We start from the raw sequence: 15,550 nt of genomic DNA, 5'->3' as shown, positions 1-15,550 counted from the left end.
CTCAAATCTACTCTTCCTGATATCAATTAGTAGTTTTGAAAGTGCAAAAGCCACCAACAGAGCTTGTTCTGCTAACCAAGGCACACTCTGTGAGTACTGCCTGGCTCCTCTGGCCCCTGAGGACCAGAAGGGCTTGACTGACCCTCTTTGAGACACCACCCAGAGGGGCTTTGTCCTGACCAGTCCTCCATTAGCTGGACCCTTCTAGCTGATCTGTCAGTCTTCAAATATTTGTGGGAGGAGCTACGTATACCTTTTTATTCTGATGAGAAAACCATAATTCTGCCAGGAATAGCACATGGTCCCAGGGTCACTTCTAAATACAGAAATAGCTGTCGCCTATCTCCTGCCCCTTCCACTGCTCTTATCTCCAATTATACGCCTGTAGCCTCTTCATTGCAGAGAAGATAGTCTTGGTTTGTTTTTGGAGGCAACGGAGTGGCAAATCCATTTATAACAGAGTGTTTGAACATGTGCTCGTCAAGTTTTTTCATTGACTTTGTGTAATTGAAAAATACAGTAGGTGTTTACGTGTTGGCCATGTGCATTAGCCGGCCTTTGTGAGTAGGAAAGCAGCCCAGATTCCCGCCTGGGGCTCCGGCTCACCGCGCCCTAAAGACAGGCCAGGTAGCCCTGTGATCTCTTTTCTCTCCCCCACCCACCCACCAGGTGAGTTTGGCCACAACTTCCAGCGCAGCAGCTGACATGGAGTCTCCATTTCCAACTCCACCAAAGTCACTCCTGGCTTCCTCCAAGGCCCGAGTCTAAGTTAGAAAACGTGTGGACACAACTACGAGCCAGAGGAAGAGATGCAGAGACGCGTGAATGGAACCAGATCCATGGCTTAGTGTCGCCGCTTTGCTGCACTAACCTTGAGCAAGCTGCTCCACGCTCTGCGCCTCCGGTTCTTTATCTGGAGACGGGGATAATCCTGATGGCAATGTGTGGAAGGTGGGTCCCTGCCTCCTTGGAGGGAGCTTATACGAAGCACTCAGTACTTGGCATTCTGAGGAATGACTACAACATTGGCAGGGCTACTCAGGTCCTGCCCGGAACAAAGATGGGGTAGGGGGCAAAGGAGCCACACAAACCTGGGTTTAAACTCCAGGTCCTTGTTTATGGCCCTAGGGCAGTCTTTCCATCCTATGAACCTCAGTGTCCTCATCTGTGTAGTGGGGTCAATAATTCCTACCTGCCAAGGTCATACAAAACTTAAACCAGTTGATTGTGCGAAATGCCTGCTCGTGGTTTACAGACTTCCTCCTCAGCTGATGACCAGACACTAGTGCCTGTGTTAAAGCCATCATCACACATTTCTTTGCTGCACTTCCACATGCAGTATGGTCTCCAGATTTTCAGTGACTACCTACCAGGGTTTGAAGATGTTGTTCAAATGCATGCCTTATGAACTCAGTCACGGGGGCACCAGCATTGGGAGGTAAAGTAATGGGAGGTGGGGCCTAAGGCGAGGTGTTTAGGTCATAAGGCTCCACCCACAAGTGAATTAGTGCCCTTCTGGAGAGGGATGGAGGTTGTGAACTCTCTGTCACCCTCTCTGCCCTCCTGCCTGTTACGATGCAGCCAGAAGGCCCTTGGCAGATATTAGCACTTTAATACTAGCCTCCCCAGTTTCCAGAACAGTGAGAAACAATTTTCATCTTGTATAAGTTACTCAGCCCATATTCTATTATATCAAAAAAAGAGACTAAGATACTGTGTATTTCGAGCTGTACGCCTATGCGTAGCTCAGCCTCAGAAGCTGAGCAACAGAGGTTCGCAGAAGGGAGGAGCCCTGGCTGCAGGACAGTAACAGGCGCCACACTTAGGCCCATGCATCGTGTCAGGCCCAGGGGCATGAAGATGGAGGCCCCGCGTGGCCCACCCCCAGCCCCTGCCTGACAGGACATTCTGTCCCCAGGGCTCACCCACCCCTGTGCCTTACACCCTCAACATCTTCTCCTTCGGGATCACTCAGCAGAAGATAGAAAAGAAAGTTGCAAAGAAAGGTCGAGGCTCTCAGACACATCTACCTTTATTTGTTTCCTGTCAGAAAAGTTCAAGAATTACACCAAAAAATACTTCAGCTTCTGCTACCTACTGACAAAAATACACCACAAAATTATAAAGCGCTCAGCAGTTTGGCTAGGGACAAATTGTTATTCCGCTTCGGATGACAAATGAATTTACAGGTGACTCAAGATGATGGGAGGGCTGGGAGAAGGGAGGAAAACTCAGATGAGAGCATTTGGCAGGATAGTTTTAACTACACTAGTCTTATTACCCAGCTGTAGTGTACGATACGTTCAGCAACATAGCAAGCCACAGAAAACACTCTTTAAATGGCCTGTTGGAGACTCCTAAGGAACCAATAACATCCCAAATAACCAGTTCTCCCAGCCAGTCTTCGCCCTGTTGGGGCTGGAGCCAGCATCTCCACAGAACGGGCCTCCCTGAACATTTGTGGGAGACCCTGATATGGTTCCACTGGATGGGAGGCCTACATGGTGCTAAATGCTGCCCTTGTCAGAAGCTTCTGGAACTTGTTTGGGCAACATGGACAAATGTCCCCAGTCAACACAATGAATTAGGCCAAAAAAAAAAAAAAATCACTTTTTCTAATTTCCTTTGAAAATGACTTGGCATCATTGAGCCCTGATCCTAAAGTCTCCCTGGCTGTCACTCAAGCGTCCTGGTTATAATCCAATTGTTGTTAGCACTTTGGGAAACAACAAACAAACAAATCTAAAAACTGGGTGCCTGTGCTTCTAGTTTAGACAAGGGCTACGTGCCTGGCTGTGCCTTCTGTCTGGAGCTTCTCCTTTCTCTCCCTCTCTCCCCCTGCCATCTTATAATCGTGGGCGGTCTCCAGGTACACATCTAGAAAAACTAGAAACAAAGAAACCCCGCCCATATCTCCATGCTCACTTCAGCCGAACACATTGCCACAGGGTGGCATTGAGAGGCCAGGCCAAGTGGGTCTGCCCGGGCGTGGGCACGATGCCCACATCAACATTGTGCTCATCTCAGAAAGTGCGGCAGTGGTCGGGAATGTTTGCTCTGGTTCGTGTGCATCCTGGACTTAGAAATGTCGGAATCCATCCTAGTCTCCGACTCAGCCATTCCTAGCTTCCCCTGTCCCTCTCCTGCGGGCCTGCGGCAAGCCAAAGACCCAGAATGTGTAGTTCACAGGTCCTAACGCCCACGCCGACGCTGTCATTCCTTATCCAAGCCTCCCAGGTTGTCCGGGCCTTTTCTGCCCTCTGTCTCGTCCAGATGGAACCTGTCTCCGTGCTTTCTCCTTCCTGTTCGTTGCGTCTCTCCTTTTCTGTTTTGAAATGTTCCTAACAAAGAATAAGCAGTGGCTTTGAAAATATCTTACATGGGAACAGTCAACACGAAACATGCCTTTGTACATAAGCCTGACTTGGGGACGAGTCAACGATACCAAGGGACAAAAGAAAGATCGATTCAGACAACTCCAGTGCACGGTATTTTCGGAGAGTGCCTCCCCCCACCCGCCCGGCCCCGCCCCCACCCCCACATCCCAGGAGTACAGTGTTGTCTTGGAACGAGCTTGGCTCAGCCAGGGGGCTCCCTCTCCATCACCACCGCCCCCCATTCCCACAGGGCTGGGCCTCTAATGGCCCTGGGTCTTGGGCGGCTTGGGCTCATGGATGACGGCAGCTGCCGACAGCCACGGCCCGATGGCCCGGGCCGTGCTCTGCTTGGCCACACTGTAGTGGCTGATGACCGTGTAGAAGCGGCTTCTGGAGTTGGGGTCCTGGGATGAGTAATAAGCATCCAGAGAGGCCGGGATGCAGCGCTTGTGCTGGGAAGAAAAAAATAGAGTTAGAGTGGTTTGCTGGGCTGCTTCCAATCCTCCCAAGACACAAGACCACCACATGGAGGACCCAGAGCCCTTGGGCTTTCAGCCACATAGCAGGTGGTAATAGCCCGCACCTTCTCCATCTCCACCCTCAGTGCTCCCACTTAGAAGAAGCCAGAAGAAATGGACCTGACACCGAAACCCCCTCATCTCCAGGCTTACTCATCTGCTACTGACTGTGTGACTGTGGGTACTCCCGCCAGGCCCCTTGTCTGGTCCCCAGAGGCTTCTCTGAGCCACTGCCCACAGATGATGGCTGTTTGTTTTATATTCTTATTTTTATACTTTTATCTCTTTTATATCAAAAAGTCTTGGTTCCTAACAATTACACATTTGCATTATCTTGCAAAATATATAGGATAATCACAGAATAATACTAATATTACTGCTCAGAATAGTAATATTGAATGAACTTTGATATTTTTCTGAAGTTCTCTCTGTCCTTAGAATATAGACAGTCCCCAGCATATGAGGGTTTGGCTTGTAGTCTATTGTCTTTATGACAATACAAAAAATATATATGTATATATATGTGTGTGTGTTTGTATATATACACATCCCTTCTGTTCTTCAATTTTAGTACAGTATTCATTAAGTTACATGAGATAGTCAACACTAAAATAGACTTTTTGTTATATGATTTTGCCCAATTTTTGGCTAATATAATATTCTGAGCACAATTATACTCTGCTAAACTAAGCTATGGTGTGAGGTAAATTTAATGTAATAATGCATTTTGACTTAACAGTATTTCCATTTATGATGAGTTTATCGTGTCATACCTGCTGTATCTTTACAGTCAATATTCTGTAATCTATAGCCATTTGAAATACTTATTTTCTTGGCAAGATTATGTCCTCCATTTAATATAGAACTAGATTATTTGTTTAGCTTGTTTTTAATTCTCAGAGTTTACTTTTTTCTTATTTACATATGTTTCAGATATCTCAACCACTTCTATATTTTATGGATGGAAATACATAACAAGACATATCAGAGGGACATTGCTCTTATTTCCACCCCCCAACCTGTTCCCTTTCTTCCTCCTGAATGACAGTTTTTATTAATTTTTAAATTTATCCTGCTAGACTTTGTTTTTGAAAAATAATCCAATAACTTTCACCTCCCATTTTCTTGCATAAAAGTCAACTCTTCTCCTTCATTTATCCATATTATCTTAGAGGATGTCCCATGTCTATGTGCCAAGGTCTTTCTCACTGATTTTCACCATTCTATAGAATTCCACCATGTGGATATATCATAGGTAGGCCAGCTGTCACCAGTGCTAGTTGCCAGTTGTTTTCCGTCTTTTGGACCCTGAGCTTTTAATAATGACCAGGGTAGTCTTAGGAAGTTTTGTAGCAGAAGGTTTCCCATTTGATTATTCCCCCCTACACACACACACACACACACACACACACACACACACACACACACACACTTTGGAAAACCCTCTCAATGTAATGCCCTTCCCCCTTTCCTCATATGTAAAATGACACCTGTTTTTCAAAATGGTTGTAAGGCCTAATTGAGATGATGTTTATGAAAATATCTAGCAATGGGCTAGTGAGTAGCAGTTAATGTTCTTACCTGTGGCAACTCTAAAACAAATTCCATTTTTATTGCAACCAACATGTTGAGAGCCCATGATCTCTCAGGCCTTTTGCTAATTGATCTGACTTAAATGTTCTCCTTAAGAACTCACAATAAGCTGGGCATAGTGGTGCATAGTTGTAACCCTAGTCCTCAGAAGGCTGAGACAGGAGGCTTTCAAGTTTGCGGCCAGCCTCAGCAACTTAGTGAGACCCTGTTTCAAAATAAAAAATAAAAATGGGGTGGGGGTATCGCATGGAGGTAGAATGCTCCTGGGTTCAACCCCTAATACCACAAAAAAAGAACTCACAACAATGCTTAGGGCATTATATAAACAGGTTCAGAGAAGCAAGGAGACTCTCCAGGTCATGCTACTGGTGGAGTTCTTTGAAGGAAAGAGTAGTCAGATAAAGGGTTGGGGGAAGAGACTGTTAGTTAGGTCAGGTTCCTGGCTTCAAGACTGGGAGTGGAAACCTCAGCAACACCTGCTCCCTGTCCTCTGCAGGGGCACTGTGGAGGTTACACATGAGCAGCCGGCCAGGAGACCTGGGGCCAGCAGCATTTTCAAAGGTGGAAAAGTCAGCGTCAAGTGACAGTGAGCAAGCTCGCCGCTGCTGTGCAGTCTGAGGCTGGACCACCCTCGGGCCCTGGCAGAGCCTTCCCAGGGGAGGAGCTCTACTGCCTGCATGAGGCGGAGTCCTTCAGGAAAAGCTGAAAATTCCTTGCCAAACACACGCTGCATTTAAAACAGCCTGTAGGGAGGTCGCCATACCCAGAAGTTGGACACCACTGAAGACACTGACAATCCCTCCCGTCGAAGTCCACAGTGACCTGGGGCCACCCACTGACCAGCAGTGCCTTACCTTATAGACAAATCCCTCTGGGCAGCTGTGGTCATAGGTGAAGGCTTTATAAACCACCAGAAACACAATGCAGGCAAGGAAAGCGAGGGCCAGGCTGACGAGGATGGTGACCTGCAGGGAGACAAAACTCAGATTCGCTCATCCCCAGCTTGCACACAGTGCACCCATGCGGCTCCGAAAGCCAGAGCCAGCGGGCAGGAGGCTGCGGGAAGGAGTAGGGGGCGGCGCAGTGACCTGTTTGTCTCAGCTTTGTTACTGACTTGCAGTGTGAATTCAAGCATAGGTCCCTCAAGTGCGGGTCATTGATGAGGCTCCTTCCTCACCCCACATGTGGTTTACTTTGTCTGTCGGCTGCATGGGGCAGGGAGTGGTCACTGAATGGCTTCCAGTATGTCCTGCCCACTATGCCCACCTCCCTGTCACCACTGAGTAGTCTCAGACACCAACTGCCTACCCGCCTCCCTAGGACCTCTAATGCACACCTTGGATGCTGAGCTCCTCCCACTCCACACCTGCTCTGCCCGAGTTCTTCCTCATGTGCAGTGTCAACCTCACCCTTGCAAAACACCAGGCAAAACACCTGGAAGCCATCAGGGACTTTCTGTTCCCCATGCTTGCCTCCAGTCTGCCCAGGGAACCCGTCATCTCTGCCTTCAGCTACGTTATCAGAAAGCTGGCCACGTCTTACCACTTTCACCCTCTCCAACCTGGCCCAGCCCATCACAGCATCACAGCATCCCCCTTGAAGCATGGAAGTGGCCTTTAACCCATGACCTCTGGCCCCCGTGGTGTGTTTGACACACAGCAACCAGAAAGATCATCATAAAATCCAAGTTGAGACACAACCTCAGAAGCATCACAGGATTTGGCCCAGAGGGTACCAGGGGAGGAGCAGCCTAAGGTGCTGGGCAGGTAAAAAGAGAACAGACTCCATCTTGAACTTGATCTCAAGGGTGACAGGGAGCCCCTAGAGGTTTTAAGCAGGGAAGTGCCAGGAGCAAAATTCGGTTTGGGAAGATGTCTCAGAAGCACCATGAAGGCAGGTTCTCAGGGAAGGAGGCTACAGGTAGGGGCACCAGTGGTGAGGCCAGTGTTATATGGCCTGCTCCAAAAGCCGAGGCCAGCCACAGCAGTGGAGTAGAAAGAGTCAGTGGCTAAGGAGGGTGAGGCAGGGAGCCGGGCTGTGAGCCTGGAGGTCTGAGCTGGGTCTGAAATCTAGAGAACGGGCTGTGCACTGGTTGTCAGAGCTGGAGACTTCTGCTGTGGCTCCAGGTGGATTTCCTGCAGGCAGACTCTGGGGGAGGGATCCTACAGAGCTGGCTGCCCTCTCCTTTTCTGGAAGATTTGTAGAAATCAGAGACCAAAGTGCTTGATCTTCGCAGTAAGGCCTCCCAATGTGGATGGTGAGTCCCTGAGGGCCGAGAGAAACTCCCACTTCCCCACCAAGGCCCTCTGGACATGAAAGCCCGACTCCACATCAATATTTATTGACGCTGTTTATAAAACCTCATTCCACGGAGACATTCTAGGGCCTCGGTTTCACCTCTTGAGTTTAACAACCTGGGACCAGCAATAAACAGCTCTTTATTTTTCCAGTGCTAGTTGCGAGCGTTTCACCAGATGTGACCCTGGCCACGTGCAAACCCCCTCATCATCTCCATCTCCTGCTTTCCCTGATTCCCTCCCTCAGCAGATATTAACTGCAGGGTCAACTGCAAGCCAAGCCTGAGAGGCAGCCCCTTCAGGATCTTACCATGGACAGAGAGTTGAGCCCTGACCTGGAGAATAACCAGATCATGACAGGAGATCAGAGCAAGATCTGGACCCCACAGGTGAGGGAAGGGGCAGTCCAGGAGGGCAGAGGGAGCCAGGCACCAGGGCACCTCAGTTGGAGCATCCCCGGCCTGCCTGAAGGCCCTCAAGAGGAAAGGAGCTCGGGGTCCAGAAGGCCTGGAAGGGGCAGTCTGGCTATAACAGGGGAACCAAAGGAAACTTAGCTGAGATGAGGCAGGAGGCCCGGGGCCAACCTGTGAGGCCAGGATCACCCGTTCTGCTTGTGGCCACTGACCGCAGCCACCCTCAGCCTCTCCTGGCCCTCCAGTCCCCAATGCCTGCCCGGTTCACGCTTTCCCTCCAGCTGCTCCCAGTCCACTCTCCAGGTTTTCTGGTCTTGGCCCAGCCTGGAGCTCCATCATGTGTTCTTCCTCAAAGGCCAGAGAAAAGGTCTCCTCGGCCTCACCCCACCCCAACCCTGAGCACCTGCCTGTCCCAGCTCTACATCTGGGGCCCTCTGGCTCCCAGACTCCATCCTCGGTGCTCAGAGCCCTCCCTCCTTCCACCAGGAATGCCTTGGGCAGCCAGCACCGCTCATTACAGTGACTGTTAGAAAGGACAGACCAGAGATGACATCCTCTCTCTCTGCCCCCCCCCTCTCTCTCACACACACACACACACACACACACACACACACACACACACACACACACAGCAAGCACTGGATCACCCTGTTCATGTGGGACAGAGCCTGGGAAACATGCACTTTGCCTGTGAGTCTTTTCCATCCCACTTTCTTAACCCTGTCTACCATCAACTCTCCCTCTACCCACACTCAAACAGAAACCCCGTCACCTTGAAAAGAATCAGGGTTGGGTTCACATCCACCAAGATTTCTCTGACAGCTTTTGAGGCCAGAGAGAGGGACCAGTTGGCCATGCTGGCAAAGAGGTCCTGAGTGCAGTCACAGTGAGCAGCTCCCCATAACCCAGCCGCAGCCTCAGAAAGAGTAAGGGTGGAAGAGCAGTCGTAAGGACAGTCACCGGTGCTGAGAGCCAGGGGCGCACACTGTATAGCAACATTATAGTCATAAAAATAAGAGTTGTTCTCCCTGTTTTGATAATGGGTAAACTGAGGCTCTGAGTGATTAAGTGACTTGCTAAGTAAATTTCACAGTTGCTAGAAGTTAAATCCAGATAACAAGACCCCTGAGCTCCTCATGCAGATGGCCAACCTCAGCCTCCTTCCCCTCGACCCTGGTGGAGGCAGCTGCCTCCCCCACCTCAAAGGCTGGTCTCCCTTAGCCTTCCCTGCCTCCACTCTCTCCCAGAGCCGGCCCAGCTGGCTGCCAGGTCCAGCAACTGCTGCTTCCAACAGCTGTGTATCTCACTGTCTTCATCACCACCATCTCACCCCTGGATGCTACAGCCTCCTCGCTGCCCCAGCCTCCAGCCTCTCAGCCTCCATCCAGCATGTGCTAGACTTTCTAACATGCCGACTCAGTCATTCTGCTTTCTTGACACCTACATGATCAAGTCTTAACATAAGACAGTCATTCCCAACATAACCTCGACTTCCCTCTTGGCCCCAGGACCTGCCCGAGGTGCTACAGGACCCCTAGATTCCCCAGCCTCAGGCTTTCACAGCCGCCCTTCCCACTGCCCAGAATGCAAGTCCTCACTTCCCAGCCGCCAAGTTTCTGTTCCTCGTAGATCTGACCAAGGACCACCACTGGCCCAGTCTCCCCAAAGCCCAGGACAATGTGCAGCCACTCCCCCATCTGTCTGCTGCTCCGAGCCACTTCTCCCAGTGCAAGGCGGCTAACCTCACCCCCTGCTCCCCTCGTGGGAGGCAGTATGGGAGGGCACGGCTGGCTCACACTTGCTACCCACTGGTCTTGGGCCCATCCTGTTTTCAGCGCTGCACAGAATCTGCTCGTAAAAGCCTCGCGCAGCACTGCCAGGTAGGTGTTATTGCAGCCTCCCCTTCCAGATGAGGAAAAGAAGGCTGCATCATTTTCTCAAGGTCACATAGCTCATTAAGTCACACACCCAGAAGCCTAGCTGTGAAGTGTGGCCTGAGCTCTTAGTCTTCTGTACTCCTCAGAAAACACATACTATATTATAGTTTGGACCTGGATTGCCCCCAAAAGCTCATGTGTTGAAAGCAGGGTCCCCAGTGCAGCAAGGTTCGGAGGTGGAGCTTTTTTTTTTTTTTTTTTTTGGTACTGGGGTTCCTGGAAGCCCTTCTACCTCTGGGCTACACTCCCAGACCTATTTTTACATTTTTACTTGGAAACAGGGTCTCCTAAGCCAGCGCGCGCGGCTGGCTTCGAACCTGCGCGATCCTCCTGTCTCTGCCTCCCAAGCGCGGGGATTACAAGCGTGCGCCACCACGCCCAGCTTGGAGGTGGAGCTTTTAGACAACGATTACGTCACAAGGCTCCGCTCTCATCAGCGGGTTAAACCATTTGATGGGTTAATTTGTTGATAGCTGAATGGACTACTGGCTCCCCATCCTGCTTCTGCCTCTGATGAGATGTGTTACCTTGGGCAAGGTACCTCACCTCTCTGAGCCCTTGTTTCCTCACTTGTTAATCGGGACAAAATATTGCTGTCTCACAGTATTGATGTGACAACTCAATGAGATGATGCCTACAAATTGCCTGGCGTTGCCCTGACCCATACGCGACAACAGCAGTCACTTTTTGACTGTTCCACAGTGTGGCGGGTGCTGTGGCAGGTGACCTTGATGTATCTTCTCCTTTAACCCTCTAAGCCCAATTATTATCACTATTTTACAGCAGTGGGAACTGAGGCACCTCAGACTTCAGTAGCTTCTCTGAGGCAGGCTTGTTGGGTTACTGAAGGAGCAGGGCCTGGCTAGAGCTCTGGAACTGCGGGTCTCTGAAGGCCTTCATCCCTACCATTCCCTTAAATGGCCTTTGACAAATGCTTCTCTATCCTCCTGCGGCATTTGCTTGCAGGCATACAAGGAAACAAGATGTTATGCATGACACGCACAGTAAATTTATTCTAGGAGGGCATGTCCTGCAGATGTAGAAACCCAGGAGCTAGAAAGAGAGAAAGAAAAGCAAACTCTCTCCCACTGTCCACCAAGCCCGACACTAATCTAGGACCTCCCTGTGCCAGGAAACATGGACTTCATTAACATTCGGTTGCTGCAGCATCCCACCGCCACGACAGCCGGAGCACAGTTCTCTCTTTCTTTTTTTTTTTTTTTTTTTTTGCGGGTCTGGGGGTGGAACCCAGGGGCATTTGACCCCCGAGCTACACCTCCTGCCCTATTTTTTATTCTTTATTTTGAAACCGGGTCTCACTGAATTGCAGAGGTCTCACTAAGTAGCTGAGGCTGTCTGCGAACCGTAATCCTCCGGTCTCAGCCTCCCGAATGCTGGGATTACAAGCGTGTGCCACCATGCCCTCTCAGCCCTTTCTAATGAAGCATCAAACCCAGGCGGCTCAGATGCTATAGGACCACTCAGAGCACAGAATTACATTTGTGGGGAGATGAAAACAGGGTTATCCAATAGACATTCGTCTTTGGTACATGACAGCTGAAACCTCCAGAGACAGAATTAGGCTGCCCGGAACCTTGTTTCTGGATCAGCCCCAAAGATCCTGGCAATAGCGGAGTGGAAAGACCCAGGGGATCAGAGCCTCTGTTAATCGCACCCAAACGGCAACTCGGTTTTCTTAGACCTTTCCCTAGTACTGAGTAGTGATGGAGCAGAGCCTGAGGGGCCAGATTATCTATGCTGAAGCCCAGGTCCAACTCTTTACCATGTGAACCTGCACAAGAGGCTCCGGGACCCTCAGTTTATCTCTCCCTTAGATGGGGTAAGGCTGGTGACTTTCTCTTGGCTGTAAGGCCGAGCATAGAGTGCATAGGACATGCTCACCCTTCACCTTGCAGGACCGCCCTTAAGGCACATGGAGCACACATGTGCATGCCACCTCTCTGTGTCCTTGATACTCTGGGAAGCCACTTTCCATGTGTCCACTTTACAGAAGTTACATCAGAGGCAGACAAAATGACTTTACCTAGGCAGAAAGTCCAGCTGCCTAACCATTCCTTAGCCTGCCTATAAACCCATAGACACATTAGGATTTGCTTGTATTAAAACGTATTGGAACGCCGGGTGTGGTGGCGTACGCTTGTAATCCCAGCATTTGGGAGGCTGAGACAGGAGGATCACACAGGTTTGAAGCCAGCCTCAGCTACTTAGTGAGGCTCTCAGCAACTTAGTGAGACCCTGTTTCCAAATAAAATATAAAATAGGTCTGGGAGTATAGCCCAGAGGTAGAAAGCCCCTGGGTTCCAGCCCCAGTATAATAATAATAATAATAATAATAATAATAATAATAATAATAATTAATAAATAAATAAATAAAGTATTGAGGCTGGGAATGTAGAACTCAGTAGTAGAGAGCTTTTCTAGCATGTCTGAAACCCTGTGTTCAATTCCCAGCCCTGAAAAAAATATAAAAATAAAAATGTATGCGGCATTATCACAGAAACAATATTGGAATTCCAAGAGGACACCATCATCCTTACTTGTTTTGCACATGTGCTTCTGTTCCTAGGCACCACATCCCAGCATCCACCTGATCCTTTCTGCCCCACCTCATTTCACATACCTATGTCCCACCAGTTTTCCACAGTAACACAGGGTATCTATCCCTCAACCTCACCACCTATAAAGTGGCACTAATTCTTTGCACTAACCTGCACCAAACTGTCCTGGGGTATAATCAAGATGAACGGTGCAAACAGAAAGGGTGTCCTGAATGCACTAAAATGTTGAACCAATGCTTCTCCCCACTGTTGTTCATGTTACAACTGTACATCATTAGGACTGGATTTGGTACAGTTTTTGCCTTGGCACCAGGGCCACTGAGTTTTACAAAGTCCCATTGTCACTTATGACCCATCCTGCCTAGCTGACTGACAGCCTCCACCCAGGGCAGGGCCAATTCCTCTGTCTCTGAGCTTTTCAGGGCCTGAGAGTCCTCTCTTAAAGGATTTGCTGGTGACTCAAGGTGAGGGGACAGTAAAGCACCTATGGTATGTCCCACCTCTCTTCTGGTCTGCCTCCTTGCCTAACCTGTTCTCTTTGCAGACCACCACGGAATCTTCCTAAATTGCTTTTCTGAATAGTACATGAGAAACTAAAATCCCTGTGCTCACTTCCATCTCCTGGCACAGTAGGCCTGTGATTTTCCTAGGCTTCGGCACCAGCTAAGGAGACAGATCAGAGGCTGAGTTTTGGTCCTGAATGCCTTGGTCTGCCCAACACCCAGAAATCATAACAGCCACACACATCCATGAGGTTTGAATGCAAATTGCCTGGAGCCTATTAGCTCAAAAGAAGTCCAAAATCCTCTGTCTAGCATCTAAAGAGAAAAAGACCAGGAATTCATGTCCCTTGGTTATCAAATACAGTGTCCTTCAGGTGGATTGATTTCAGGACCCCTTGCCAAAGCCAAAATTCTCACATGCTCTAGTAGTGGTATTCTACAACATCATTACTACTGTCTCAGGGATCACCCCCCAGAAAACAAACACACATGCCCTCATTCTCAAAAGCTGTAGGTTTTCTGCCTCTGGCATGGCTTCCCTGTCTTCAGCATGGAAGGCACACACACACACACACACACACACACACACACACACACACACACCAGGAAGCCCTCATGAACAAGGCCACCCTGGACTCCCATGGCTACTGATCCTGGCCATACATCTCTCTCCATGTTATCACTGCTTCTTGACCTGCCATCCTGTCCCACCAGACTGTGAGCTTCCCAAGAGAAGGAGCCCTGCCCCAGCGCCCTCCTGCCCTGCTCTCAGGCTGGGCTTGGCCTGCAGAGCACGAGTGAACTTTAAAGGACTAACATCTCTGCTTCAGCCAGTCCCAAGTGACAGGCCAGGCCATCTCCTCTGCCCATCAGGCCATTGATACAGATCCTGGAGATAGTCAGAGGTACATAACTATCTCCCTGCCTCCCAGGCAGCCTGATGGTCTAGACACAGCCTGTATTCCTATCTCTATAGAGACACAAAACCTGCAGCCAAAAGAGCTTATTCCATTAAGGTACTTTCATTCCTCAATCCCCTTTCTTGGCAGAAGTGTTGGTAAAAAGTAAATAAATAAATAAATAAATAAATAAATAAATAAATAATCAGGTCAGTGAAATTGCTTTGGAAAATTAGAAACCCCCTTCTCCAAATTCCAATGGATGGCACTGCTAGGCAGGCCAGCAGAGTTCTTGAACTAAATAAATGAATCCATGTCTTCCTCTGATTCCTGCAAGGGTAAGAAACAAGGCCCACTAAGGCTGTAATCAGGCACGTATGGAAGTATCTCCTTGGGACAGGGTAACCATACCTGGGGAGGTGGCATTTCTGTTCCTCCACTCAGTCACTACCTTTGTACACAAGGAGGAAGGAATCTCTGCAGAATCTTCCACCTCTTCTACACACCTCACACAGACGCATTATACTTGGGAGGGACTTGGAGGTTGTTTTTTTGGCAGAAAAGAGTCCGCTGCCTTGGAGATTGAAGATTACTCCCCTTGAAGAGGTTGGTTGAAAGGCTGGCCCTTGGCTGGTGTCTGGGATTTTAGAATATTTCCACTATTCCTGGAAATGATAAGAGTGTCCTCTGGGCCTAAATTGTGCACACAGTGCAGCTTATGCTGCATGCCTGTCTTTCTTCTGGGAACCTGGTTCTTCTTAGGCAGGTGATAAGCAGATGATTGTGTGAGCAGCCCCAGGAAAACCCTGGGCACAGGCCTCTAATGAGCATCCCCAGGAGACAACACGTCACACGTTACTAAACCCAGGGGAATTGAGCACGTGTGTGTGTGTGTGTGTGTGTGTGTGTGTGTGTGTAGCATGACTCTTGTAAGTGTGTGGTCAGCCTCCCCTGGGCTCTGACACACATTCCTTTTTCTTTGGATACTTTGCTGCAAGACCCTTCTCTGTGATGAATTGTACTCATGCACACAGCTCTATGTTGAGTCCTGTGAGTCTTCCTGGTGAATCACTAAGCTGGGGGTGGTCTTAGGAACCACCAAGTTAGTTCCCACCTTTCCTTTTCTGATATCTCCTACAAGAGAAGCCATGTGCATCCTGTTTCAGAACCTGGCAGTAATGAGCTGGGCTTTGCTAGGGATCCTGTGTCTTCGAGGAGGCAGGCATATCATTCTGTCCCTGCATGCCAGGGCCTGGGCCCCATTAACACTTCCTTCTTGCCTCAGGGGTCAGGATGAGGGTAAGGATCTTATTCTTCTGCATAAAGGAGCAAACCATCTGATTTGGGTCTCTATAGTCAGTGAGCCTGATGCTACAAAATGGGACAAATGCACTTTCTCCTGTAATCCACCTTAAGTATTTCTCCTTTGGTGAT

General features: G+C 49.3%; 1 protein-coding gene across 1 annotated transcript in view; it reads right to left on the bottom strand.

The window, feature by feature from the left end:
• Positions 1 to 3,637: 3,637 nt before the first annotated feature.
• NSG2 (neuronal vesicle trafficking associated 2) overlaps positions 3,638 to 15,550 on the bottom strand; it is a gene marked incomplete at both ends in the record, with an annotated part of 56,535 nt that continues 44,622 nt past the window's right edge. Inside the window, 2 exons of the mRNA XM_080698548.1 lie at positions 3,638 to 3,829; positions 6,343 to 6,453. Coding sequence (XP_080554674.1) covers positions 3,638 to 3,829; positions 6,343 to 6,453 — 303 coding nt within the window. The remainder of the gene's footprint in view (positions 3,830 to 6,342; positions 6,454 to 15,550) is intronic.

This window comes from Muscardinus avellanarius (assembly GCF_963383645.1).
Source record: "Muscardinus avellanarius genome assembly, chromosome: 7".
Lineage (NCBI taxonomy): Eukaryota > Metazoa > Chordata > Mammalia > Rodentia > Gliridae > Muscardinus > Muscardinus avellanarius.
This window is presented reverse-complemented; position numbering and strand designations above follow the sequence as displayed.